Below are 26,198 nucleotides of genomic sequence, written 5' to 3'. Positions count from 1 at the left end.
TGTCGCATGAATTACAGACTAATTTGACCAATAATGGGACGAGAAAAAGCGGTATGAGTGGGAATTTATAGGTCCCTCGCTTCCATTATTGTCTTCTGTCTTTGTCACTTTTTATGACGAAAGTATTGTTGGATTACGCCACCATACCCAAGGGAATATATTTTACAAATCAAAAGAACCATAGCTGAGGGCCATTAACTCCGGTAAGCAACCCTTGATGCGCTATGATCGGTTTACATTATGTGTCAAAAGAATCCTTCTCAATGGAACATCGTTGAGCCCTGAAACAAGAAAAACAAACCCAGGCGTCGCCTTGTAAACCGTGGCGCCAAAATTTCAAGAGTCTTTGAAGACCCTAAAGCAATGTCAGAAACCGATACCAATTGCGAAGTGAAGGAGAGATGACTCACAGATGTTGCTCATAGAACTTGAGCATCTGTCTTGTAGTTAGCGTGCGCTCAAGAATTATCAATCATCAAGCAGAAACTTGCCTGTCTGGGGCATTTTTCATAGCATGTTTCAATAGAAACCTTGGATGTTTTGCCATTGGTCCAGTGCAAAAATGCGATCAGCGAGTTAGTCTTGGGGTCACGGACGATGGTATCGACTCTCGCGACGTCGTTCTCCCAGCTCTTTGATCGGGGCACCCAATCGGGTACCTCGCCTGCCTCTGGCGTCTCTGTGCTGGTATCTGCATCGGCCCTAGACTTTCTGCGTCGCTTAGGCTCTGCTGGTTTTTCAGGCTCCGCCTTGATGCTTCCCATTGACTTTCGCTTTCGGACCGCAACCGGTTTCTCCGGCCGACCACCTTGAGCTTTGTAGTATTCATCTAGGACATCCTTTGCGCCCTCCCTGAGGGCTGTCAGCACCAGATTAAGGCTGCGGGAAAAGGGGGCGAGGAATATCTTACAAGAGGTTCTCTTCTGGCTCCAATGTCTGGTCTGCTGGGTCTTCGTAGCCATGCCACTTCACCTGAAGCATAAGTTTGCCCTGCCTGCTTGTTAGCGCAGAGTCGCCAATTAAGCCGATTGAGGGCGCAAGGAAGTAGTGGACGGGGGAGGGATTGCGATGATCAATTACATACGTCCTTTGTGAACTTATGACCCATGATCTTTTCAACGGTGTACCTGTCACATCTGAGCACCGCGCGCCAGCTCGGCGAGTCGTCGCACTTACACTCCCTCTTCCTCAATCTCGTCATCGTCCTCCTCTTCCTCCTTGGCGTCGCCAGCGACATCCTTCTCATCCTCAACGTTGTTGTAGGGGATAGATTCGCCAGTGGACTCGCTGTCCGAAAGATCTTCAACGGGGGCTGCAGGCAAAGTCAGCTGGACATGGCGGGTTCTGGCGCAGAAATCAATCCATCACTCACGAGGCATTGCCCTGAAAGGATTGGCAAGGTTGAGAAGTTTGGAAAACGTTTTGGCGACGGTGGGCAATCTTGACCCCAAGGATAGAATTGACGGGTGACAATGATGAGATGCGACAAAGTGTACCCTTACAAGAGGTGACTTGGGGGTTTGAGATGCCCTTTGGGCTCTTTGCGAAATGCCGAGTTGCGCAGAAAGGCGCATGGTGGACCAAACACGCTATACCGGATATGGAAAGCAGCTCACTAGTCTGCTTGGGACATCTCCAGAAATTCTACAAGTGCCCTCAATATCAGTGAACCCGATTGTGTCCAGATTGTTGAACTCTCCCCCGCCTCGACGTTGCTTGTTCCAGGGCCTTGTTTTGGAATTATCTCACCTTGCTCTCAGGGTGTTCTTGTTGAAACTATAAGCCGCAAAATCCTGCCAGGTGGCAGACCGTCAAAATGGCGATGCGTATGTTCTGAGACCCCTCACCGAGATTCGCTCCATGTACTGACTCCGGCTGCCTTTGTTTAGAACTTGATTTGTCTCAAGGTTGATTTCACCTCTGCTTCCGGTTTCCTTACGCTCCGGGTTGTGACTAACAACTACAATAGCGTCTGTTATGAAAGATGAACAGGGTCGGCCGTTCATCGTTGTCCGAGAGTATGTTGCGGGAGACCCATACCCTAGCTTATCTTGACCTTTGTGGAATGTGAATTCTTGCGGTGATCAGACACTGATACAAAATCTACTTGCATAGCCAGGGAAAGAAGAAGAGACAGCACGGCACCGAGGCTGTAAAATCACACATTGTCGCTGCCAAGACTGTCGCCAACATTGTGAAGACTTCTTTGGTATGGTCCGGAGGTTTTATGAAAATCGGAACGGCGTCTAAGAATGCTTATAGGGTCCCCGCGGTCTTGACAAGATTTTGATTTCCCCAGACGGTGATATCACCGTTACCAATGATGGCGCAACTATCCTCTCCCAGGTCCGTTCTTCAATCACCTCGGCGATCATCGATTCGGAGTGTCACTGACTAGTTGGACTGTCCAAAGATGGAAATCACAAACAACGTTGCCAAGCTCTTGGTCGAGCTCTCAAAGTCTCAGGATGAGGAGATCGGTGACGGTACAACCGGTGTCGTTGTCCTGGCGGCGGCTATGCTCGAGCAGGCGGCCGAGCTGATTGACAAGGGAATCCACCCCATTCGTATTGCAGACGGTTATGACCAGGCTTGTGAGATTGCTGTTGCTCAGCTCGACAAGATCAGCGACGATATCCCGTTCACCAAAGATGATACCGAGAACCTACTCAAGGTTGCGAAGACCAGTCTTGGTAGCAAAATGTACATTGACACCGCCTCGTTACATTTTGGATGATTGATAACTGACTCTTCTCTAGTGTCTCGAAATCTCACGACCAGTTCGCCAAGATCGCCGTCGATGCGGTGCTTTCAGTCGCGGACCTCGAGCGCAAGGATGTCGATTTCGAACTGATCAAGGTAGACGGAAAGGTTGGCGGTGCTCTGGAGGACTCGCTGCTCGTCAAAGGTGTTATTGTGGATAAAGATTTCTCTCACCCCCAGATGCCCGACGAGGTTACAGATGCCAAGCTGGCGATCTTGACATGCCCGTTCGAGCCTCCGAAGCCGAAGACGAAGCACAAGCTCGACATCACATCCGTCGAAGAGTTCAAGAAGCTGCAAGACTACGAACGAGAGAAGTTCACAGAGATGATCCAGCACTTGAAAGACTCAGGTGCAAACCTGGTGATCTGCCAGTGGGGTTTCGACGACGAGGCAAACCACCTTCTACTCCAGAACAAGCTTCCTGCCGTCCGGTGGGTTGGTGGTCCCGAAATTGAACTCATTGCCATTGCTACGAATGGACGAATTGTTCCTCGGTTTGAGGACCTGAGCTCGGAGAAATTGGGAACCGCAGGTCGCGTACGGGAGATGACATTCGGTACCACCCGGGAGAAGATGCTTGTCATTGAAGAGTGTGCCAACAGCCGTGCCGTTACAATTTTCGTACGAGGAAGCAACAAGATGGTTCGTCGGGCTTGTTCAGTACGGAAGACAGAGACATGACTGACCCGTCTCCTAGATCATCGATGAAGCCAAGCGCTCGCTACACGATGCTATCTGTGTCGTCCGAAACCTCGTCAGAGATAACCGGGTCGTATATGGTGGTGGTGCTGCTGAAATTGCTTGCTCCCTCGCGGTGGAGGAAGCTGCTGTGAAGGTAGGTAGTCTTTGACTCATGTCTCAACACAGCAACTGACTCGTAGAATTTCAGAGCCCCGGCATTGAACAATACGCTATGCGTGCCTTTGCGGATGCGCTGGATGCGGTGCCCTTGGCGTTGGCCGAGAATTCGGGTCTGAGCCCGATCGAGACACTTGCGGCGATCAAGTCGCGCCAGGTTAAGGAGAATAACTCGCGGTTGGGTGTCGACTGCATGTTGACCGGCAACAATGGTATGGGTTTGATGTTTTGATTGGCGAAAAGGGTCTATGCTTACATCTGCGCAACAGATATGAAAGAGCACTTTGTCATTGATCCTCTGATCGGCAAGCGCCAGCAACTGTTGCTCGCTACTCAGCTCTGCCGCATGGTTCTCAAGGTATGGATTCGGACCCATGTGTAACTGGCGCGTGTTCTCAGACTGACTGAGAACAGATCAACAACGTCATCATTTCCGGTGATGAAAACCAGGAGTTTTAGATGTCTTGATATCAACTAGCATGATTGTCCCGGCTGATCGTGCCGGGTAGGTAATATATCTATGTGATCTTATGTCTAGTGTAGAACGTGGCGGATGCATAGAGAAAAATGTCCAATCGAATGAAATTGATGACACTTATACCTAACAATTTGTACTGTGCATACAGATGTCGATCGCATCTTGTGCCCTCATATCATTGTAGCCATTTGACCAGAGGCCAAACGCAGCATAAACTTTTCAGCCTATAGCCAAGACGAGCCCTTGTCACTCGAGATTGCCAGTAACAGTCTAGATATCTACTCCGTACCGAGTAGCGAGATCTCCTCACTATCTAACGGGCTTACTCCGCATCTCGACTCTTGTCCCAAGTGGCGGTGACAATCATAGGACGGAGTACACAGCCCATGTTACAGCGCAGTGGTCGTCACAGAGCACGTACCTACAAACAACACAGCATTCAACGGTCACCTCTTAGGACTACTGAGCAGTGAAACCGCCAACCGGGCAATCAAGTCCATGGAATCAGACAAGCTTCGCATAGTGAAGCCTCGGGGTTAAGAGCTCGGAGGACACAGAGGGGGACTTGTGTCAAAGATGCGGTCTAGAAAGGAGGGATAGTCGAATTGACTGACTTGGAAGTATCCCGCTGCCGCACTCTGGCTTAGTGTATTTCACAGGATCGTGGCTGACTGATGTAGAAGGGAACTATATACTCCGTACTTCGTAGATATCTACCGTTGTGATCCTGTGGTGGATTAGCGCGGGGAAAGACGAAGCGCAGGAAATAGAATAATAGAATTCAGGAGAAACCAAGCCTTCACAGGTAGACAGGACACTCTGGACTCAGGAGTATCTCTGATTCTCCACATTTTACCTGATCCTCTTGAATTTCAAGTTCGAATTAACAGCCTTTCTGACCACGTCATTGGGCAACGCGTTTCTCAGGATGATTATCTCCTTTTTCTCTCCCGCTGGATGATGGATCGGTCTTTCAAGTGGAGATTGACCGAATCTCAGACCATCCGAACAGTGATAATAATAATAATGATGATGATGATGATGGGAACACTAGACAAAGGTACCTTGCACAGTATTTTCAGTCCCGTTGCTGGCATTTCCGATTGGTCCCCTGAGTCTTTCTTTATTGGACAACCTGAAGCCTCCATCTCCAGACCTCCGTCAGCTCCAGCTATCTACCTAGTTCCTGCCGGTTGCACATGGAAGAACATCGGTTTATATACGTCCTCGACATCCCATCCTGTTCTTCCGATTCAACATCAACCTTCAAGAATCATCCGTTATCATATTTCTGGTCCATTCATCCTCTTCTGACCCGTTGTCCCAGTTGAAGCATCTTGCCAGCGCGACTGTCGACTGCCCTGATTTCCGAGGTAGCTCTCCACGGACGAATCAGCGTTGGCGATCACGACATTTCTCCATTTCATCAGATCATCGACTAGCCCCAAGCAGGCATGAGACGATCACCAAACAACAACATCTCGCTTTATTAAGACGGTCTATTGTGGATGATTATTCAGATCATCGACCTAAGTTACCTGTCTAGGGACCCGCCAGTCTTGGGGATAGACGATAGACAGACAGCTCCAGCACAATCCGACGAAGGACATCTTCCTCTTCATCCGGTGTCTTACTCTCCTCATCCCCGTCCCCATTCGCATCATCGTCATCGTCATCAGCATCACCACCATCCTAGCATCCAGCCTTCTTTTCTTCCCGTTGCTCAATCCATCTGCCGTTGTGTACGTGGCTGCATCTCCTCCCGCGTTATGCGAAAGCAATGATCAAGTGGGAGGCATTATTTTTATCAATACAAAAAGCCGTGTGATTGCAGCATAGGGATACCTTAACTCACCACCGATCGTCCAATCTTCGACCTCGCTTATTCGTGGGCTCTTTGACAATATTTTCCCTCGCCTTCTGAGCTTTCCCCTCTTCAGCTGATCTCTGGGGAGGCGCATGACATTCTCTTGGGTAGACTATATCTGTCATAATCTAATCTGCTCCCTTGTTCTTTGCTTCACTCAATTCGGCAAGAATTGGAGGTTAAAAAAATTTTAGAGGGAGAAAAAAAGAAAAGAAAAAAAACATCCCCCAAGATGTCTGACGAGCAGCGTCAGCAAAATCTTGCTCGTCAAGTGGCTGCATCGAACTACGAGAGACTGGAGAACTTCAACTTCTTGCTCTCTCGACACGATCCAGCCGCGGCGAAGTCTCGACATTATTCCTTTGATGCCGATTCAGCAGCCCTGGCATCACTTCAGAACCTGAACGTGGAGTACGACCAGACTGAAGGAATGGGAGGAATCTCCGTGAGTTCATACGATAGCATCGAGGACGAACGCAGTCCCATCGATGTGAGAGGTTATCCGTATCGTGGTAAGTCCTGAGCCTTTTGTATCTATTGTACCTCCCTATCTCCTATCTATCTCCCGCAGCCCTGTCTCGGCGGATGAGCCTGAGAGTTGCATTGGTTGCGCCATCTTCTGGTCTTTTGGTTCGTTTCCCTATGTGATTTGCTGGTCATGCGGGTTGGCACAGGGCTATTGCTCAACCTTGCTTCATACCATTGATTGTTTCTGGGGGCGCAAAAAGAGCTTCGTACCCTGACTGGTTTCTCTACCTTGCCCCCTGTCTGCTCCTTTATTGATTTGACTTTGTCTTGTCCTTCCTCAATCGGCTGGAGGGATAGTGCGCCGCTTGGGTGCGCCTCATGGGGAGGTACCCACGTTGAATGCACGGTACAAACCCGGGGTTGCAGACCCGATGGCCAGTTGAAACCTCATATTGGCGGCGTTGTATCCCTCTCTTTTCTTTTTCTTCTTCGTGTTTTGTCCAACTTGTTCCCCCTTTGTTTGTCCCTGTCGACCCCAATTGTCTCATTTACACCGTTTCTCTCGAGAGGGCCGCTGTGCCAAATCCTAGTCGACGATGATCACGCAATCCCTTGCACCAATGACACCGTCCGCACCCCAGTCCCTGATGGACGCTTATCCGCGCTTTACTGTCTTCTTTCCTTGTCGTCACCACGTCGATCTCAGGGTTCTGATACCTTAACGTTGATGCCTCCCCTTCTGGTATTGCTTGCCATCATCATGTTCGGTTCCTCCTCTCGTCGTGAACAATCCTCGCGTAGTTAAGCTCCTCTGCTTTTTGGTCTGATCAAGCTTTTGTACTCATACCGCATACGTACAGGGGACAAATCCATCAACTACTCGCTGCCGGACCAGATGCTCTCGTATCCAGCGCATCCGATCTATCCGCCCATCTCCTATGGCGCCGATGAACTCGGCCATCCCCCGGGGGCCATGACGCCTTCGGATGTCTCCTCATCGATTTCACCACCCAACGGGCAGCTCGGCAACATCAAGTACAGCACACCCGTTACCGGCGAATCCATCGCTTCCGCATTGGGCCAAGAAGAGGATCTGCGCCGTGCCGCCGAGGAGGACCGCCGGCGTCGAAACACCGCTGCCAGCGCCCGGTTCCGCATGAAGAAAAAGCAGCGCGAGCAGACCCTCGAACGGACCGTTCGCGAGACGACCGAGAAGAATGCCTCGCTCGAGGCCCGCGTAGCGCAGCTGGAGATGGAGAACCGATGGTTGAAGAACCTCCTGACCGAGAAACACGAGGCCTCGGCTGGCAGCATGGCTCCGCCCCCGACAGATAGCACTGCCCTGAACAGCAAGACTAACGGGGTGGCTGGAAGCGGGCAAAAACATATCCAGCCAAAAAAGAAGGGCGTGGGGACTGACCATTAAGCACCAAAGAAAAAAGATCCCTTTCCTTCCTCGTCATCCACTCATCTGTTTTCTCGGATGGAAGCATTCAGGGACTTTCATTGTATGGATCTTTCCGCCTCTTGATTCGGTTCTTTGCATTTCCTGTCTTCATACTGCTGCTGTCCACCCACAGGGACGGTGTCACATGACGATGTAACGACCTTCCATTTCTCTCTTGTCTCTCTCATCTCATCATCTGTTGCGTGTGTCGTTGATTTTCTTTCCAATCTGGACCCCAACCAGGTTCATTGTCGGGGTTATGGGTTTTCGGGCGGATCAGGCTGTAGGGAGAGAGCGGGTCTATATCCCTCAGTCTCATATCCGCCATCACCGCCAAATATTCAATGGAGCTGAATCTGCATATCCCGTAAATTGATCTCTACGTACAAGAGTGGACATGCTTACGGCTGTACTGAAACTGAACCTGTTGCATGTATTGGCTCAGTCAGCTAACGAGGTAGGTATACGAGTGTGCCACGTGGGATCAACCACTTGATTACTCTCAATATCCTTCCTTACGTTGCTTCTCCAAGAATAACCCTTAACTCGAAAATCACTCATGGGGAGGAAAAAGAGAATAGTGTGGTATTACATTGTCAATTAGAATCCACGGCCAAGCTATATCATATATATCCGCATCAGACTTATAAATGCTGCCGACTCTCACACCCGACCATGACTAATGTTTCTGTTTAGGGAGATTGTATTAGAACATATTCATGAGACCATGATCGGGTCGTCGAAAGCGTAGCATCTGAACATCAACAACTGATGGGATGAAGGATGAGCGCGCCTTCCAGGGTCAAGTATTAAGAAGTAAGAGGTAGCCTCGTAGGTAGTAGATAAAACAAATGAAACAGACATAAAAGAACCGAGGACAGAATTCCAGAGAGACAAACGTCACCAAGCGAGCTGCGAACTGGAGTATATAGAAAAGGAAAATCAAGGACGAAAGCCAGGGGAGTATACTACAGAGACCCAAGAGCAGAGGTGATAGACAACCAGATTTTGGTTTCGCCATTATAAGCGTCGTTATTTTCTGCTGTTCTTTTCGATACACTGTCTCATCTCCGCCTCTCTAGGCGGCCGAGACCGCGTCTCTCGTCTCTTCTCGACCCCGGGGCTCGCCGTCGACGGTGCTGGCAACTTCCTCGCCGTCTTCCTCGTAGCTCGGGTGCTGGCCGGCGGGGACCCACGAGTCCCGATCATTTTTCATAGGCTGGTCCTGCTCGGACAGGTCGACGCCCTCGCGGTTCTTGGAGGCGCTCTCGCGGGCACGCTGGGACAGCGAGCGGGACCGCGTCGACAGGCTGGGCTTGACGGCCGCCTTGGACTGGACCCAGTTGGTGAGGGCTTCTTCGCAGTCCTGGATGATCGCCTTGCTGGCCTCGTAGCCGTCGTACGCCTGACGAGTCTCGCCAGGAGTCACGGGGGTGTCGTCGACAAGGTCCAGGAGGTGCTTGCCGTATCCGGCGATGATGGCGACCTTCTCGCAGTGCTCGCGAAGCGCATCGAACTGGTACTGGAAGGCTGCCTTGAGCTTCTCGCGGGTGATGTTGGAGAGCTGCGCCTCAGCCACCAGAGATTCGGCCTCGGCGCGAACCAGCTCCTGCTCGAGGACGACGATGCGAGGAGAGTTGGGGTCCTTGTACTTGAGCTTGGCAATCTCATCGGTGATCTTCTGCTTGCCTATTGAAACGTTAATCTGGGATTGTTTCTGGGGCAAAAGACCAACTTACGGTCCCGGCTGGGCTGAACGGAAGCTTCAATGTTCCGAATGCTCTTGATGGTGACACGGTACTGGTCGTAACGATCGACAAAAAGATCTTCGAGCTCTCCAATCTCGTAGAGCAGGACACCAAGCTTGTCTGTCACATCAGAGACATCTTCATCGCAGTTTTCACCCCAGATGGAGAGTTGTTGCTAGGACATTCGAATCAGCATTTGAAAGTCATGTGTGTAGCCCAATGACATACAGCAGTTTCCATACGCTCTCTAGCGACCATTTCCATGCTACGCATGACGTTCTTTTCCATCTTGACCAGCTGAGACAGCTTCCGAGCGAGATCAGGTCCAAAGGCACCGGCGGCGTTCTTGCGGAAAGCATGGCCTGTCACCACGAGTGTTAGTAAAACTATTACATCCAATAGTCCGACCGCATGAATCAACCCACCCAGTCCACCTTTCCCGAGCCATCTGTTGGTCTTGGTAGACGACAACGGCGGAGGAGGGTTCTCAATCTGCGACGCCGTGGGAACGCGCGACTGGCGCATAGAGTACGTGCGATGCATGGTGGATGGTATTTTCTGACAGCGAGAGACTAAGGAGGCAGAAGGAGTCGAAGAAAATGAGGTTATACAGCGAGGAGGGGTAATGAGGTAAAGGAGAGTTCAAAACGGAGCGGTGCGGTTCACTTCAAAAGAATTTCATGTGCGCACGAATGACGTGTTCTGAAGGCCCAGCGGGATGCTACGGAAAGGAGGAAAAGTTCGATGGAAAGGGGGATGGGCAACCGGATCGAGAACAGCGTAGGTGACGAAAGTGTAGAGAGTTAAGGTTGAGAGAGAGAGAGGAAGAGGTAGTAACCGATGGATGACTCTGGAATTAATTTGTGGAGACTGATTTGTCTTGTCTTCTTTATCCTCTTCTCCTTGATCCTCTTTCTCTCCGACGAGATGAATTCCTCTAGTCCGACAAGGTAGATGGAGAGATTTAATCAAGAAAGACGATGAGCAGATCGTCTGCTGCAGAAGTAGCTTGGGAGCTTTCTCCGTGAGGCACAAGAAGTGACGTCGCGATCGAGTGTCACTAAACCCAATTCGGCGCTTGTAGGGGAGCTGCCCAAGTAACCTTCGAAGCTAGCTACTACTCCGTCCGTAGGTAAAAGGATCAGGATGACGAGCTGAGTAGATTTTTCACTAGCTGACTTGACGAATCAGCAGTCTACAAGCATTGCAACTACCTACATCTAAGCTAATTAGCAGAGACACCTGAACACGGCCGCTCACGCGGTCATACTTTGGGAAGTGTGTGCCTTGGGCAGCGATAGTCAACGGCAGACAATCAGCGACGTCATCGATAAGAGAACCGCAACTCTGCGATTTGCTGATGTCATCGAGCAGGAAAAAAGACGGGGTCGTTCAAAGTCGTTCAACGCAACCATGTCATGACTATCCAGGGTAGTCTGATGATGATGGTGATGATGTTCCTGTAACCCTTTCAATTCCTCTTTTCATCTGGTTCAGGGACACGAATCAGAGGTATCTTATATTTTGTAGATCATCGGGGAGCTCATGCACGTCTCACCAGTACACGATAACTGCAGAATGCATCATGTACGGTTCAGGTCAGACTCATACGAATTGATATTCATATTATTAGGTTTTTTCCATTTGAACTTGAGACAAATCCAATAATACAGATTGATGCCTCGGATGATCCACCCGCCGCATTCGGATCGCTCAGATCTCTCATGATGCTTGGCCGCGTTGATCTTCCAATCTGCAACCTCACGACGAACAGTGGGTCTTCTATATTACAACGTCTATTACTTTGAAGAATCAGCTGGAATCGTTGGAATCACCAGCAGGCAGCCATATCTATTTGTTCGTTGACCGTCGTGTCTTTCTTTTCTTCGGCGTCATACTCATATCGTCACCATCAGCAGAGGATGTAATGGTGTCTTTAGCTTGCGCTCTCTTCCTTCCCTTGGCCCTGTTTCGAGTGTTTCTGGAGGATGTGTGATCATCTGTAGAGCCATCTGCACCAGTATCTGTCTCTCCTGTAAGCGTAGGCTGATGAGTCTCCGCTCCAGCCTCCTGCCGTAGACGACTGAATGCCTTCTCCATTCTGCTTTGACCTGCTGAACGCACACGAGGCGCAAATGCACCAGCTCCCTGAGGGCCACTGAAGAAGTTGGTGATGTTGGACTGAGTGCCCTCCTGCTCTCTGCGGTTCATGTCGCGGATGACTGGCACAAGAACCTCATCCGTGCGTTCCTGGCTCCACCCAATCGTGGTCATAAGGAAATTTCGCAGTCCATGTAGGTCGGGAACGCCCCATTGGAATGGAGATGGATCGGAGTCGACCTCGGGCTCGAGGTATGCCGTATCTACCCGCGAATCGGGGAACGAAGGAGGTAGGAAGATCTTGGTCGCAGTCTTTTTGAACTTCTTGTAGAAAGCTGCGTGCGTCTCGGGAACGCTCATCCCCGTCTGAATCTGCGTCCACCAGTCACGGAACTCCTCTAGGTTGGAAAACTCGGTGAGAATCTCCAACGCGGTCACGGGCCCGATGCCATTGATCCCTTCCGTGTAGTCGCTACCAAGAAGGTGCGCGAAGCTGATGAGCTTTCGCCGATGAAGCGCATATTCCTTTTCCATGTCTGAGGTGAGATAGCACTCCACGAACTTGCCTTGATTGAACATGTTCTTGTAAACGCGAGTGCCGCCAAAGAGAAAAATGTCGCTGTCGTCGGTGATGATCCCGTCGACGAGGCCTAGCGAGACCAGTTCGGCGCATTGAGCCTCGGCTTCCATCGGCGCTGTAATGTACGGCAAGCCAAAAAGTCTCAAGAGCTGCTGACACTCGGTGATCATCACCTGCGTAACCTCATCCGCATCTCTACGGTCCTTCTTCTGCTGGGATCGCAACTGCTTGAGCTCCTGCTCATAGTCAAATGTGCTGCTTTTTTGCGCACTGTTGTTCAGCGTGGCGGCGAATCGGACGTGCTCTTCGCCTTCAGCCGCAAGTTGTCGCATCAACTCTTCGTCTTCTGGGTCGGAAAAGTCTTCTTCATCCTCTAAAACCATATCTGCTTGATCAATTTCGACAAAGGTCCGAGGCTCGTTTCCGGTCACAGTGATCTCTGTTGGTTTTGCCTCCGTTTGTATGGTGACATCTTCGAACTCGGGCTCAGGGGATGGAGAGTCATGTGCAACTTCCTCCTTACTCTCGGTGGAGAGATTTTCGTCATCTGTAGCTTCCCATTCGTATGTCGCTCCTTCTATTGCCTTATCTTCATCGGAGACCGTTGGTACTGCAACATCATCCGACTGTATTTGCGCGTTTTTCGTACTTGAAGGTACTGCAGTATCGAGTTTCTCCGTCTTTGGTTCTGCTTCCAAGTCGATAACCTCCTTCGATTCTGGCATCTTATCCACATCTATTACATCCGGAGATCGATGGTCTCTCAGGAAGAGATGATCTGGGGTCATCGCTCTATCCCGATAAGCTTCCAATGAGGTGTTGTCAATCTGATCGACGACAAATTCTTCGTTCAGCTGCTCCACCGAGAACCAAGGTGGCAGCGGCAAGCTTTCCCTCTTCTTCGCGGGCTCCCTTTCAAACCCACCTGCGTCCTCGTCAAGCTCCTCAGGTGATGGCTTTTCCACCTTGGAAGGTTTCAATCTGATAGATTCAAAGGGAAGTGGACCCTCGAACGGATGGTCCATGACTGGACGCGGAGCTGAACTGGATGGCTCCTTTTTCGTCCTGCGGGACTGTGCCAATGCAGCGGCAAAGTCCATCTCGTCGTCATCAACCTCTGCAAGACCAGGCGAAGCCTCCTTTGGCGGCGGAGCAGGCACGCCGTTGCGGTTGAGTGGTATATCTGGCATGTCTTTGTCTACTTCGACACGAGAAGCAGAGGGCTCCAGAGACATTGCAATTGCTCTTTGAAGATCTTCATATTCACTGTCGACAGTGCCGCCAGTAACATCATCGATGTGACGGCGCTGATGAGCTTGTGCACCTTCTAGGTCACCACCACCTTGAACAAAGAGCGAGTCATCCTCAGTCTCCTGGAACAATGAATCGCGCCTTCTGGACGCACGGATCATCTGCTTCTCAACCGATTCGTCGAATGCGCCATTTTGAAGGAAAGTAAGCTTGGGAAGTCGGTTGAGACCTTCAATAGGAACGTCCTCGAATGCACCATCGTCCCCATCTGAAGCTTCTTCGTGGTCAAAGAGCACTTCTCCCTGGCCATACCGGTCGACATCAATCGGTCTATCGGCATGCCCTTCACCTTTGTTGCCTACAACACCGAGCACCCAGCCACCCTCGACTGCGTTGTCTTTGACGAGTACGTATTCTCTTCCCCGTTCCCCGGCCATTCGCTGTCCTGAATTATAGAAGGCTTCTTCACCGTTCATACCGTTCAAATTCATCAACCGCTGTGTAAGATCGTTCCTTTCCTTGACGCGCTCAATCTGAAATTTCGAAAACGCCATGCGGTCTGGGAACATATTGTCTAACTGTTCCTTGGAGTAGCCCATACGTAGACGACTTCTCAGTCTGGCAGCATTCAGAATATTGTATCGATCAGTGGCAGGTAGACTGATGAAGAAGGGGCTGTCAAAGTCAATTTTGGAAAAGTCGTAGAGGTTGATATCCTCGCCCTGGTGGAACTGTCTCGCATATTCTTCCAGCTCCTCGCGAGACATAATGCGAGGGTCATTTGGAGCTCCCATCTCCTCCAATGAAACTTGCAAGTCTGGAAGATGGTACGCATCCTTCTTCCTGAACGTTCGACCCTGCCGCTTCTCTTTCTCTGTCATGAAGGTCTCCTCCACATAAACAGGATTGTCCGGCACCTCCTCTTCATCCGGTCTCGAAGCTGCATTTTTCAGCCTGGCTGCTTCCTCTTCTGCGGATCGCTGCATCTGCACTGCAAGCAGCTTCCCAGCAGTTCTTACTGCATCTTCTCTGCGGCCCTCCCGTCGCTTCCTCCTGCCGGCGATCGTCTGTCGTTTCAAGACGGGAGCTCCACCATCAAAAACAAACACCGGTTTGATGCCGAAGTACAGCAGCTTGCATATTCGACGGAAGAAACCAACAATATGGGAATTACGTAGAGCATTACCCTCCTTGTCTCGTACAGCTTTCAGGAATTGATATATCCAAATGGACGCGTCAACTGCGAGACGCTTTTTGTTGAGTGTCTCGAGCTTGATAGGCCGAGCACATGGCTGGACGACTGTCCACAGGCCTGTAACACCCATGCTGACAAGACAACTGAAGTGGCACTATTGCCATGAGATATACGGCACAAAAGGTAACATGGCTGATGTAAAAGTCGCAGAGAACGTTTACACTGTATGCAGCCAGTGATTGGAGCAGACTAGCAAGCCAAAAACCTGACAACGTCGCAATGGCTGAAAATCTTGCTGTTTGTCTGACACATTCCTCCGCGTCGCCACCTGATGAAACACGAGGATCGCGATATCACGTGAATCATTAACCCGCTTCAGGAATAGACTGCCGATAAGGAAGCCTTACATAATCGCCTCACTCACGATAAGAAATTCTGGAATTTCGAGATGAGTCTCCGCGCGGGGGAAAGTCGGCGAATGAAGCATTGATCAATGCGCGATATTTGAATTAAATTTTGTGGCAGATAAGACTGATGTCTTTCTGTGATATCAATGCATTCCTCGCTCGAGGTTAGTGGAATATCAGGTTTCCCATTGACAGCGTAGTGCTGACGCAGTAACACAGCACATTGATGCCTCCCTCCCCGTAACTGCGCTGAAAGCGCTGGATTTGGGAGACACGAGGCTCATCCTTCAAGGTCGGGGGCCTCATTGTCAAGTGATCAAAGAGCAGAGTGGGGAGCTGCTGGCAAAGCTCAGAACCTTCAGGAGAAACAATATCCATGGATTCATTCTCCTCAATCAAGACCAGCAAGAAGCCGAGAAACCATACATTCGACTCGTGGCGTGGGGCGGAAGCTCTCTAAGGGTCATTGACTTGTCTCTGGCTAAAAATGATGCTTCTGGAGATATGAAAGCTTCTCTTCAAGCTGCAACTGCGGAATGTTTGGCCCCAGACTGGATTCTCGCTGGATGTTCACCCAACCAGGGCAGCAAAGCAGAGCGAGCTTATGTGGTAACGGCTCATAACACTATACTCGGTCTACATGTGGTAGAGGAGGAATCTCATTCTGTCAGCAAGATTTACCTACAGCAACTGGTTACGGGTGTCAAGTCGATTCTTTTCTCTGCTGACACTATCGCGCTGTCGTCTTCTCACATTTTAATTGCCGCGGGAACCGTCTTTGGCGAGATCATAGTCTGGTCTTGTTTTGTAGACGAGGATGAGAGTGGTCCCTTGGCGCCCAATGCAAGTGGCTCCATCCATCACTTTTTCACTGGCCACGAAGGTTCCATTTTCGGGGTTCGGATATCACCTCCTGTCAGCTCCTTGCCGGGACGGCAATCGGGAAGACTTTTGGCTAGCTGTAGTGATGATAGAACTGTCAGGGTATGGGATATCACGGACTGTGAACATGCATCCCGTCATGATCCTTCTGCCTACTTGACAGACGGCTTCGAGCTACGGACCACAGGGTTTGGCGCCGTTGCAGTAACTGATCATGAATCCGGTTCAGAATCATGCGTTGCAAAGGCATTCGGTCATTCAGCACGTATTTGGGGTGTTCATTTCGTGCTCACCATGGCGGACAATCAGAGCAAACTGACCATTGTGTCTCGTGGTGAGGATGCTAAGTGTATTCTGTGGGATCTGAGTTGGAGTCTGTCACCAACACACAAGACCGAATTTAAACTGACTCAGCTATCGTCTTCTCATCTCCACAACGGCAAGCATATCTGGTCACTCGACTTGTGCGGCTCCAGGACACAGACCACGATCTACTCTGGAGGCGCAGACGGCGCAGTCAGGAGCTTCAAAATAGACGTAGATGAAAGGGCGTCGATCATATTACCGAATAGGGATAATCGCATTACTGTCTCAAGCGATTCTCAAAACACAGTTCCTGCAAGGGAAAGGTCATTCAAAGCCTTTGCATTTATCTCACCAAAGTTGTTCGTTGCGACTACTTTCCAAGGCGAGATTCAGCTTGGTTCGATACGGGCAGACGGTGGTAAAGGACAGCTCATCTTCAAGGAAACTTTGCACGTTCAGGAAGATCTTCGGTCTTTTTCAGTCATTACTAGTCTACCACACAAGGGAGTGGCGCTGCTTGGCAATGCACATGGTTTGATCCGACTCTATACTCACGGTACCAGGTCGTTGAACCAAATTGTACAAGCGGATGGCAGACCTCTGCAATTATATTTCCTTGGGTATGATACTGACGCATCAGAAGGCTCGGCAACTCTCTCATTCGTCACATCCTACGCAACACTTAGAAAAGCAGATCTCTTTCAGGTCACCATGCAAGCGAATGCCGAGCCTAAAGTTAACAAGACAGAATTGTCTTTACCTCATGGTATGGAAGTATCCTACGCCTCCTGGATCTCTAGCCAGTATCTGGCTTTTGGAATCAAAAGCGGCGCACTCCTTGTTTACCGAGTTGCAGAAACCGGAGGATCTCTGCAGCCGATCATGTGCACTCTGAGGGTCCATGGTCGGGAGGGCGTTAACGAGATCACCCAGTTCTCATCTTTGTTCGAAGAGGCAGAACCTTCACGAGACTACTTTATGACTTGCGGCCGCGATGGCGATTACTGTATCCATGAGTTGGAGGCGCTGGGAGGGATGGCTGTTCGCCTCCGTACAATCCATCGTTCCTCCCCTGCAGTGAGCTTCAACATTGAGGGATTCTACGTCGACAAAAAATCCCAAGACTTTATGCTCTATGGATTCCAGAGCACTGAATTCATCCTTTGGAATGAAACGACTCACACTGAGGTAGCCCGAGTGGACTGCGGCGGAGCACGGCGAATGTGGGCCTTCCACCCGAGTCATGAGACTTCCGGTGCTGGGTTACTCCTCTGGAGTCAATCCGGGTTCAACGCCCTTCGAATACAGGCCGGAATCAACCGTACCTTACGTGCCGGCGGCCACGGCAGAGAAATCAAGTCGATGGAGGTATCTCCTTCAACTCCCGAGCGGGAGACTCTCATCGCCACTGGAGCGGAAGATACCCATTTACGCATTTTTGCGCCTGTTCCTCAGCGCAATGAGACTTCATGGGGCTCATTCAAATGCCTTCGTGTTCTTAGAGACCATACTGCTGGAGTGCAGCAAGTTACCTGGTCAACAGACGGGAAGACGCTTTTCTCTAGCGCAGGGTTCGAGGAGCTATTTGTCTGGAAGGTCCGCCAGGTTCCCTCGTTCGGCTTGGCAACCGTTCTCGCAGCCTCTAGTCCCAAGGATGACCCGGTTTCCGAGCTGCGGGTGACGAGCTTCGACGTGCTGGACGTGAAAGAAGACACTGATAGTGGCTTTCTTCTTTGCCTGACATTGTCAAACTCCACGATCAAGGTAAGCTTTTTCTCGCGTCTCCTTATCCAATTTTTTGCTAATATTATAGATTTTCCATTATTCCTCCTTGGCCGATGGAGGTCGCTTTACCCTCCTAGCACGAGGCGCCTACACAAGCAATTGCCTCACGCAGGTACGGTTCCTGGTAGAGGGTTCTTCGATCGGGCTCATTACTGCATCTACGGACGGACACTTTACGTTATGGCACTTGAACCCTGTTCTAGAGCCTTACTACACGATATCGACGTCAACTTTGCGCTTGAAGCAACCAGTGGCGACGCTATCTATTTCTCCACCAAAAATTGCATGCGAGAATCGGTACCAAATCCACTCGAACAGTATCAAGTCCCTGGAGATGGCCCGTATATCAGCGAAAACGTCGCTGGTTCTCGCTGGAGGGGATGACAATGCGCTCACGCTTACTCTACTATCGGTAGACTTTACCGACGCAGACGCAGGCAACCATGTTTGCACAATCACGATTCCAGACGCACATGCCGCCTCCATCACCACCATCAAGATCCTTGAACAGCGGCAGTCAGACAGCCAGGGGAAAGCGCAAATTATTTTCGCCTCCTCGGGCAATGATCATCGGGTCAAGGTCTGGTGGGCGGAGGTGAATGCCACGCAGAGCGGGGCAGAAGCTATCCAAGTCGGGAATCTAGTCGATCAGTACAGCGCGGTGGCTGATATATCGTCTTTGGACTTGATCCACGACGAGTCAGGGACGAGGTTACTGGTGTGTGGCGTCGGGATGGAGCTGTTGAGCATGCAGCTACACTAGCGCCACCTCCACGCTCCATCAGATTACGACGTAATCGCTGATTCTTATAGAACCAAAGCTTTGGAGCATTTTGAATGGTTTAGAAAAGCATAGCAGGAATTGCTTCATTGCTAGTACATATACCTAGGCGGCAGTCCTGTTCTCACTGTGTGTTAATATCAGTGCACCTCAGCACAGAATCTTCCCTTTTCACAGAAATCTGATACATCAGAGATCCTGTTCTGCAGGAATGTACCCGCAATTTCTGACACTCTTTACCCTTCTTCGTGCTCGCTCATTCTACCGTGACCAAAGCGGAATAGCCCACTCACTCCCCTATGAACCAACATGGTATTTCATCTCTCCCAGCCAAGCCACAAGTTGAAACTTGCCTCAACACAAGTGAAGAAAGCAATGAGGATCGTATAATTTATGGCTTCCATCATATCCTTGTTGCCGGATATTTTACCCGCAATTTCATTTATGCATGGCAATACGGGGTTGATTCCATCTTGTCACACTGAAATAAGTCTTGTCCGCTGAGCCGCTGATGTACAGAATCAGGATAATCGGGCGAATGGATCATACCATGGGGTATGGCTTATGACTATGAGATGGTTCAAGGATGTATATGACTCTTACAGATGAAGACAAGGTGCGCGGTGCACGTCTGGAGAACAACCATCCGCCTCCAATCCCATGGGCAATCCTGCCTTGGGTGAGTACTCCATGATATTCACTCCAGAAATCCCTACTCATACGAACCCAGGAACTGGAACGACGGCAGGAGGCGTGAACTGGGTCGGATATCTGACAAGCGCAGGGAATGCATCTCTTGTCCTGAGCTACAATCTCGCGGTTGGAGGCGCAACTATCGATGGCTCGCTCGTTGGGACCACTGCAAACGATGTTGTTAGGCAAGTGAGCACGTTTGATGCGGCTTATAGCAGCAAGCCGGCTTCTGCACCGTGGACGTCTGAGGATGCTGTTTTTACATTTTGGATTGGGGTCAATGAGTACGCCACACTTCACTCTCGCCCTTGTCTGGAATGACGTTAGGATTACTTGAGAGTAGTATAGCTGTCTATAATCAGCAGCTCGCGACCATGGCTGAGAGTTTCCAGTCTAGCAGTACCGGCGTAAGGTGCTTCTTTTTCAGCTTTGTGATTGTCGCTCTGACCCAGCTTTAGGTCACCGCGATTCTGGTGGTCATTCATAACCAAGGTCCTCGACAATCCTACCGATTACGGGGTTCCCCGATGCCACTTGCATCAATGAGGACGGTACTTCGTGTGTCTGGTGGAATGACTACCATCCTGGGACGAAGTATCATCAACTTCAGGCTCTGGATATGAAGGCTAGTCTGGCGCCACTTTGTGCGTGGTGATTTTAGGAGCAGCACTACGATATTGTATAGCGTAGCTTGGTCAGTCTTTGCCATTTGGTATGCGACAGGCCATGACTAGGAACCAAATACGTCAATTTTGAGCATAGTTGTTGATCGAAAATCAATGACACAGTCAAGGTGTTGCAAATACGATCTTGAATTGCTTCATTTACTTTCCTGTTTTTCGAGCATTCTATTCATGGGTAAATGCCTTCTCCGACTTGAAGGTATATTTCATGTCAAACCGAGGCATAAATAATCAAACCCATCACACGCAGCAATTCAGGGCCACTACAAGAACCTTGCGAGTTTACATATATATTTCACGCTCTGTATACCAGAATGTCAATCTCTTTCCTAGAATGTCACGGGCACGATTGAGACGTTCCTATTTCGTCCTTTACCTGGAACGATGGACGCGACGATCACTGCCGAATCTCTCCCTCTCCTCCTCGCCTCAGAGAAGTCAATCTCCGTCTTGTTTCACAGCCGCCAAGGCAATTCATGAATCGTGGGATTATCATGCACAGGACTCCAGATGGGGTTTCTGGATCCGCTATGCTAGAGTAGCCATGTGCGCTCTCCTCCCTAGTTCCAGGCTTTCGGCATTCATCCGGCCAGCTTTTGCTTCGAGTTCTGCCTTGCTTGCCAGTTGCTCGTCGATCAATACTGGATTCGCAGTCTGCAGCGCTGCAAAATGCTGTTGTGTTTTTATAGGAATTGGATTTGAAGCTTTGCAGTTTGCGAGACGGTCCGAGAACCCCGTGATCCACTGATGAGGGATCGTTGAGTTTCATTCTGAAGCCGTGGAGAATCCGGAGGTCTGCCTCCGTCGTCCTAAATAATGTCGAGCAGAGGAATCTCAGAGCTCAGGCCAGCTGGCTTGACTCGGTTTGCCAGCCGATATATAGCAGGTCTTGTCCCCTCGTTCGAATCTCGGCGACCAAGTCAAGATTGAGTCGTTTCTGATCTTGATCTTTTTCTCTCTAAAGGCATTCTCTTCTGTCCAGCATGAAGTTCGGTAACCTTGTGCTCATTGCTGCTGCGGCAGGCTCCGCGGTGGCTGCTCCTGCAAAAGAGCAGAAGAAGAGAGCTTCAGTTTTCCAATGTTGGTTCCCTGGTTAATTATGTTGGGGTTGAGAGATGCTGACATGCTGCAGGGTTCGGAAGCAATGAGTCTGGAGCTGAGTTTGGCGAAAACACCATTCCTGGCTCATATGTATGTTGTGATCACAAGAAAATATACTCCTGCTAACTGCCTCAAGGGAAAAGACTTCACCTTCCCAGACCCTTCTGCAATCAGCACATTGATCGGAAAGGGCATGAACATCTTCCGGATTCAATTCCTCATGGAGAGACTGGTGCCAAGCTCTATTACAGGCTCCTACAATGAGGAGTACCTGGCCAATCTGACTTCGGTGGGTTCGAGTCAGCAGCAGCGCTGGACTGAACGAGGCTGACTCGCCCAGGTTGTGAACGCCGTCACGGAGGCAGGATCTTATGCCATTCTGGACCCCCATAACTTTGGCAGATAGTGAGTAATCTGTGCCTTTATAGTGTACTTGATCTAACACCGCTCAGTAATGGCCAGATTATCTCCAGCACCGACGACTTCCAGACGTTCTGGCAGAATCTGGCTGGCGAGTTCAAGTCCAACAATCTGGTCATCTTCGATACTAGTAGGGCTAACCCGTTTCGTTCTTTTGGGCTTCACTGATCCAAGATGTTAGACAACGAGTATCACGACATGGACCAGACCCTGGTTCTGAACCTCAACCAGGCCGCCATCGACGGTATCCGCGCCGCGGGAGCCACCTCGCAATACATCTTCGTGGAGGGCAACTCCTACACCGGCGCCTGGACCTGGGCCGACGTCAATGACAACCTGAAGGCTCTGACCGATTCCCAGGATAAGATCGTCTACGAGATGCACCAATATCTCGACTCGGACGGATCCGGCACCTCGGAGACCTGCGTGTCTACCACGATCGGTCACGAACGCGTCACGGCCGCCACGCAGTGGCTGAAGGATAACGGCAAGGTTGGCATTATTGGTGAATTTGCTGGCGGTGTCAATGATCAGTGCCGGACTGCTATTTCAGGGATGCTGGAGTACTTGGCTCAGAACACGGATGTGTGGAAGGGAGCCCTTTGGTGGGCGGCTGGCCCCTGGTGGGGTGACTATATGTTCAACATGGAACCTCCGAGCGGTGCGGCTTATGTGGGCATGTTGGACGTCTTAGAGCCATACCTGGGTTGAGAAGAGTCAAGAGTGTTGTAGGGTCATGTATCTAGCTAGGATGGTTGCTGGGGGCGTGAGTGGAGAAATCAAGCACTGTACATTGTATTGAAAGTGAGATCGAATGGCACATGGATCATTTCAATATCAACAACTCTAAAATCGCTCGTTGCGCATCATAAGATCCTTCTGATAGTTACTGATAGTTCGATGCTGCTAGTATACTATTGTAGAAGCGAGATCAACCCTTGCGGCATGCCCTATCTTAGGCCCACAGTACTACAGTAGTAGTCTTCACAGCCACGACCTTAAATGTATTGATTTTTCCTGTGATGGAATAGCTCTAGGCTAAATCTAGACACTGTCTGAGTTTAATCCTCAGCAGCCTTCGAAGTCGAACTGCCGCTAGTGAGGAAGTGGTCTGCTACATAGATAATTGAGATGCCTAAATTGAGGCGTAATGAGTTGAGTTTCCACTGCCACATCTACTAATTCGTATGCATGTATACCAAGACTGAAATGGAGGAGCCTAATCGAGGTCTACCTTACCTGAGATCCCTTGCGCTGCTTTTCTTAGCATTCGTCGATGTTTCCATGAGGACAATGCTGTGAGTTCCTACTGCATAGTGGTAATAATGACTGCAACGATTCCACCGCTAGTTCCGCTCCGCTGAGAAGGAACCGGTACCTTCGAGATACCAGGCGGACCAAATATCGTCATGAGCAAGCTATCTCCCTTCCAGTCCACTCACATACTGACTCCTGATCTCAACCTGACGCTCTCGCAGCTCATACTAGATTTAGAATGGCCAATACCAGCTCTCGACCGGTAGAGTTTAGACCCCTGCGTATACTAACATGATCGTAATAGAGCTTCAGATAAGCCCCTAACGGGATAAAAAACCGATCCAGAAGAAGTAGACTACGAGGAGGAATCGGCAGCTGATGATAGCATCTGCCAAGAGCTTACGCTGCATACGACTGGGAAGAGGCCGTCATGTCATGTCCTCCCCGGACGGTGGTTGTTGATGTTTGAGGCCGGAGGAAATCTCTATCAATGGGATCGAATCGATTGCAGCGTTTATGAGATTATCACATCCACTGAGTTAGCTGAGATTATCTACATTAGAAAAGAAAAAGGGTGGGATAGGTGGTAGATCACCTGATCTGGGCTGGACAAGGTCCTTGTAAGTTGCACATAGTGATGCATCAGATTGAGTTGGTTTCACGGTGTCATGTAGATTGATTGATCTGTTTCAACCAACACCTTGCTACTCCTACTCTTTACAGAATACAAGTCCACAGTCAGTATCTGCACTTATCCACTTTCTTTTGACAATCTCTGTATGAAACTGAGAATTTCGAACCCCGAGGAAAACTACCCCAACGGCCCAGCCACCTTTTGTGACGTGGCGGTAGGGCTGGTGCGTCTCCTGCCACGAGGTTTTCGTGTCACATACTCCATCTGGGCATTTGAGTGCAGCCAATTTGCCGGTCCCACAGGTTGCGGTGGAAACTCCCTAAGGAACTAGTACAGGATTCTGCTGGTTACAGTTTTCTAGGGGAGTACGTAATCCTGTGCTGATCAATTTATAGAAACGCATCGTGGCGTAGCCGCGTGGTACTCGCGTCTGATTGGCTTGCTGATCCTGTCACCCGCTGCGCCTCCCAAACAATTTGCGATATCGTTGCCTGAGGCTGCTCTGATCGTCGCAAAGCAGACAATAAAACCATCCAAGCTTCCATCTCTCTTGGATTTTCATCATCATCATTTCAACTTTATTGTTCTTCCAGCCTTGTCTTTCTTTCACTGACGTCTCTGTACAAAGAATTGCAAGGACAGCAAGAAGAAGAAGCGCACAAAGAAGAAGCTATCCACTATCCAACACTCAACGACTTACACATCACCATTACCCAATATGGGCAAAGGCGGTCGCATTGCGTGCATATGCACACCATATGCACTTACCATCGCCTCGTTAGTATGCATAATTATGGTCGGCTTGGGCTGTACAAAGTCCAGTTCAGCCACACTCAACAACCTCTACTTCTTCAGAGTACGTTCATCCGGCAGAAGAGCCCAAATCCATGGAAAACTAACCTCGGACAGGCCAATCTCCAAAACTTGACCACCTCGTCGACAGTAGAATCAACAGTATCCTCCGCTCTCGAGTCCGCGGGCGTCGATGTCTCGAGTAGCGACCTGGCCACCGCCCTCAACGAGGCGCAAAAGCAACTCAATATCAAGGATTTCTACGATATCGGTCTCTGGGGCTACTGCGACGGAGATGTCAGCAACGGCAACTACAAGACCAGCAACTGCTCCAAACCCAAGGCTGAGTTCTACTTCGACCCCATCACAGTCTGGAAACTCAACGATACCGGTGTGGAGGATGTCCTGCCGAGCGATCTGTCCAAGGCTTTGAATGTCTACAAGAACGTGTCCAAGTGGATGTTCATCGCCTACATCGTTGCCTTTATCGCGACCGTCGTCGAGCTCGTCGTCGGTGTTTTTGCCATCTGCAGTCGCTGGGGTAGCTGCGTGACCAGCCTTGTCTCAGCTGTACGTTTTTCTTCCTTCATTTCTGTATATCCCCGTCTCTAACATCAAGATAAAGGTCTCCTTCCTCTTCATCACCGCCGCCTCCGTCACATCCACCGCCCTCTTCGCCGTCTTGAAAGGCACCTTCAACGAGGCCCTCAAGGACTACGGCATCAAGGGCTACATGGGAAAGAACATCTACATCGCCACCTGGCTGGCCGTCGCCTTTTCCCTCGCCGCGAGCCTCTTCTGGGTTATCTCCTCGTGCTGCTGCTCCGGCCGTTCCCCCTACCACGGCGCCGGAAAGACCCGCGGGGTCACCGCCGAAAAGGCACCCTATACCTATGAGCCTCTTGGTCCTCATGCCAACCAGACCCCTGCCGCGTATGGCAACACTTCGTACCCGCCGCCTCCGGCTCACGGTACCCAGGTTCCGATGCAGAATATGAGGACCAACGCCTACGAGCCGTTCCGCCATGTCTAACTTTGAAACATGGACATATTTCAAAACATCCGACAGAAAAGGCTACACCGACATCCTTGGCGTTTTTTATATTAGCGGAACGAACATCTACATGATTCATTTCTATGTTACAGTCGGAGAAGTGCGCTATGAGCATGGACATTGATGGAATCTGGAATTATCTGTATATTGCTTCGGGTGGGTTGATTTATTTGATTTGCTGGTTACTACAGAGCCTGCTTATGGTTTCAGGCTGGAGATAGATTGATGTCTACGACATAGATACCCTCCCTATATTTCAATTCATGGATTATGACTATCTCTTTCCATTCCGTGTAGATTGTTATCATCTTTCTATTTCTGCTGAACGCCACACTGGGATATCAATGGGTATATACTCTGCACCGAGACCGTTCCTCCTCGAACCTTGAGGACCAAAAAAAAAAAAAAAAAAAAAAAAAAAAAAAAAAAAAAAAAAAAAAAGAAAAAGAAAAAAAAAAAGAAAAAGAAAAAAAAAATAAAAAAAAAAAAAAAAAAAGGGGGGGGGGGGGGGGGGGGGGGGGAAGGGGCGGAACGAAAAAAAAAAAAAAAGGGGGAGAAGAGAGGGGGGGGGGGGGGGGGGGGCGGGCCCCCCCCCCAAATAAAGGAGAACACACGCGGGGCGGCGCACAACGCACTGTTCGCTCT

General features: G+C 50.1%; 9 protein-coding genes across 9 annotated transcripts; 6 read left to right on the top strand and 3 right to left on the bottom strand.

Moving 5' to 3' along the window:
• Window positions 1–336: 336 nt before the first annotated feature.
• CDV56_103545 (chromo domain-containing protein) lies at window positions 337–1,379 on the bottom strand (the record flags this gene model as incomplete). The annotated part of the gene is made up of 7 exons (XM_026757164.1): window positions 337–355; window positions 411–436; window positions 531–852; window positions 911–990; window positions 1,085–1,127; window positions 1,177–1,312; window positions 1,373–1,379. The coding sequence occupies 7 exons, from the start codon at window positions 1,377–1,379 to the stop codon at window positions 337–339; spliced, it is 633 nt and encodes a 210-aa protein (XP_026616646.1).
• Window positions 1,380–1,816: 437 nt separating this feature from the next.
• On the top strand, window positions 1,817–4,083 carry CCT5 (chaperonin-containing T-complex subunit CCT5; the record flags this gene model as incomplete). The annotated part of the gene is made up of 10 exons (XM_026756881.1): window positions 1,817–1,826; window positions 1,970–2,018; window positions 2,116–2,209; window positions 2,263–2,346; window positions 2,414–2,703; window positions 2,760–3,408; window positions 3,464–3,601; window positions 3,656–3,836; window positions 3,894–3,982; window positions 4,039–4,083. The coding sequence occupies 10 exons, from the start codon at window positions 1,817–1,819 to the stop codon at window positions 4,081–4,083; spliced, it is 1,629 nt and encodes a 542-aa protein (XP_026616645.1).
• A 2,118-nt stretch (window positions 4,084–6,201) lies between these two features.
• Window positions 6,202–7,863, top strand: CDV56_102818 (bZIP transcription factor; the record flags this gene model as incomplete). The annotated part of the gene is made up of 2 exons (XM_026756437.1): window positions 6,202–6,481; window positions 7,298–7,863. The coding sequence occupies 2 exons, from the start codon at window positions 6,202–6,204 to the stop codon at window positions 7,861–7,863; spliced, it is 846 nt and encodes a 281-aa protein (XP_026616644.1).
• A 1,099-nt stretch (window positions 7,864–8,962) lies between these two features.
• PIL1 (Eisosome component PIL1/LSP1 family protein) lies at window positions 8,963–10,175 on the bottom strand (the record flags this gene model as incomplete). Its single annotated transcript, XM_026756141.1, has 4 exons — window positions 8,963–9,573; window positions 9,624–9,807; window positions 9,861–9,994; window positions 10,058–10,175. The coding sequence occupies 4 exons, from the start codon at window positions 10,173–10,175 to the stop codon at window positions 8,963–8,965; spliced, it is 1,047 nt and encodes a 348-aa protein (XP_026616643.1).
• A 1,308-nt stretch (window positions 10,176–11,483) lies between these two features.
• Window positions 11,484–14,888, bottom strand: CDV56_101889 (ssDNA endodeoxyribonuclease RAD2; the record flags this gene model as incomplete). Its single annotated transcript, XM_026755508.1, has 1 exon — window positions 11,484–14,888. The coding sequence occupies one exon, from the start codon at window positions 14,886–14,888 to the stop codon at window positions 11,484–11,486; it is 3,405 nt and encodes a 1,134-aa protein (XP_026616642.1).
• Window positions 14,889–15,311: 423 nt separating this feature from the next.
• On the top strand, window positions 15,312–18,901 carry CDV56_101322 (tRNA (34-2'-O)-methyltransferase regulator RTT10; the record flags this gene model as incomplete). The annotated part of the gene is made up of 3 exons (XM_026754941.1): window positions 15,312–15,329; window positions 15,385–18,117; window positions 18,167–18,901. The coding sequence occupies 3 exons, from the start codon at window positions 15,312–15,314 to the stop codon at window positions 18,899–18,901; spliced, it is 3,486 nt and encodes a 1,161-aa protein (XP_026616641.1).
• A 678-nt stretch (window positions 18,902–19,579) lies between these two features.
• On the top strand, window positions 19,580–20,235 carry CDV56_101108 (uncharacterized protein; the record flags this gene model as incomplete). The annotated part of the gene is made up of 4 exons (XM_026754727.1): window positions 19,580–19,598; window positions 19,650–19,896; window positions 19,956–20,019; window positions 20,071–20,235. 4 exons carry the CDS (start codon window positions 19,580–19,582, stop codon window positions 20,233–20,235), a joined length of 495 nt encoding a protein of 164 aa, XP_026616640.1.
• A 1,043-nt stretch (window positions 20,236–21,278) lies between these two features.
• Window positions 21,279–22,527, top strand: CDV56_100764 (glycoside hydrolase family 5 protein; the record flags this gene model as incomplete). The annotated part of the gene is made up of 6 exons (XM_026754383.1): window positions 21,279–21,375; window positions 21,428–21,486; window positions 21,533–21,685; window positions 21,737–21,801; window positions 21,849–21,946; window positions 21,998–22,527. 6 exons carry the CDS (start codon window positions 21,279–21,281, stop codon window positions 22,525–22,527), a joined length of 1,002 nt encoding a protein of 333 aa, XP_026616639.1.
• Window positions 22,528–24,425: 1,898 nt separating this feature from the next.
• Window positions 24,426–25,532, top strand: CDV56_100217 (uncharacterized protein; the record flags this gene model as incomplete). The annotated part of the gene is made up of 3 exons (XM_026753836.1): window positions 24,426–24,563; window positions 24,617–25,069; window positions 25,125–25,532. The coding sequence occupies 3 exons, from the start codon at window positions 24,426–24,428 to the stop codon at window positions 25,530–25,532; spliced, it is 999 nt and encodes a 332-aa protein (XP_026616638.1).
• Between the last annotated feature and the right edge of the window lie 666 nt (window positions 25,533–26,198).

Source organism: Aspergillus thermomutatus, assembly GCF_002237265.1.
Source record: "Aspergillus thermomutatus strain HMR AF 39 chromosome Unknown NODE_37, whole genome shotgun sequence".
NCBI lineage: Eukaryota > Fungi > Ascomycota > Eurotiomycetes > Eurotiales > Aspergillaceae > Aspergillus > Aspergillus thermomutatus.
The sequence above is the reverse complement of the archived record's forward strand: the minus strand, read 5'-3'. Positions and strand labels throughout refer to the sequence as shown.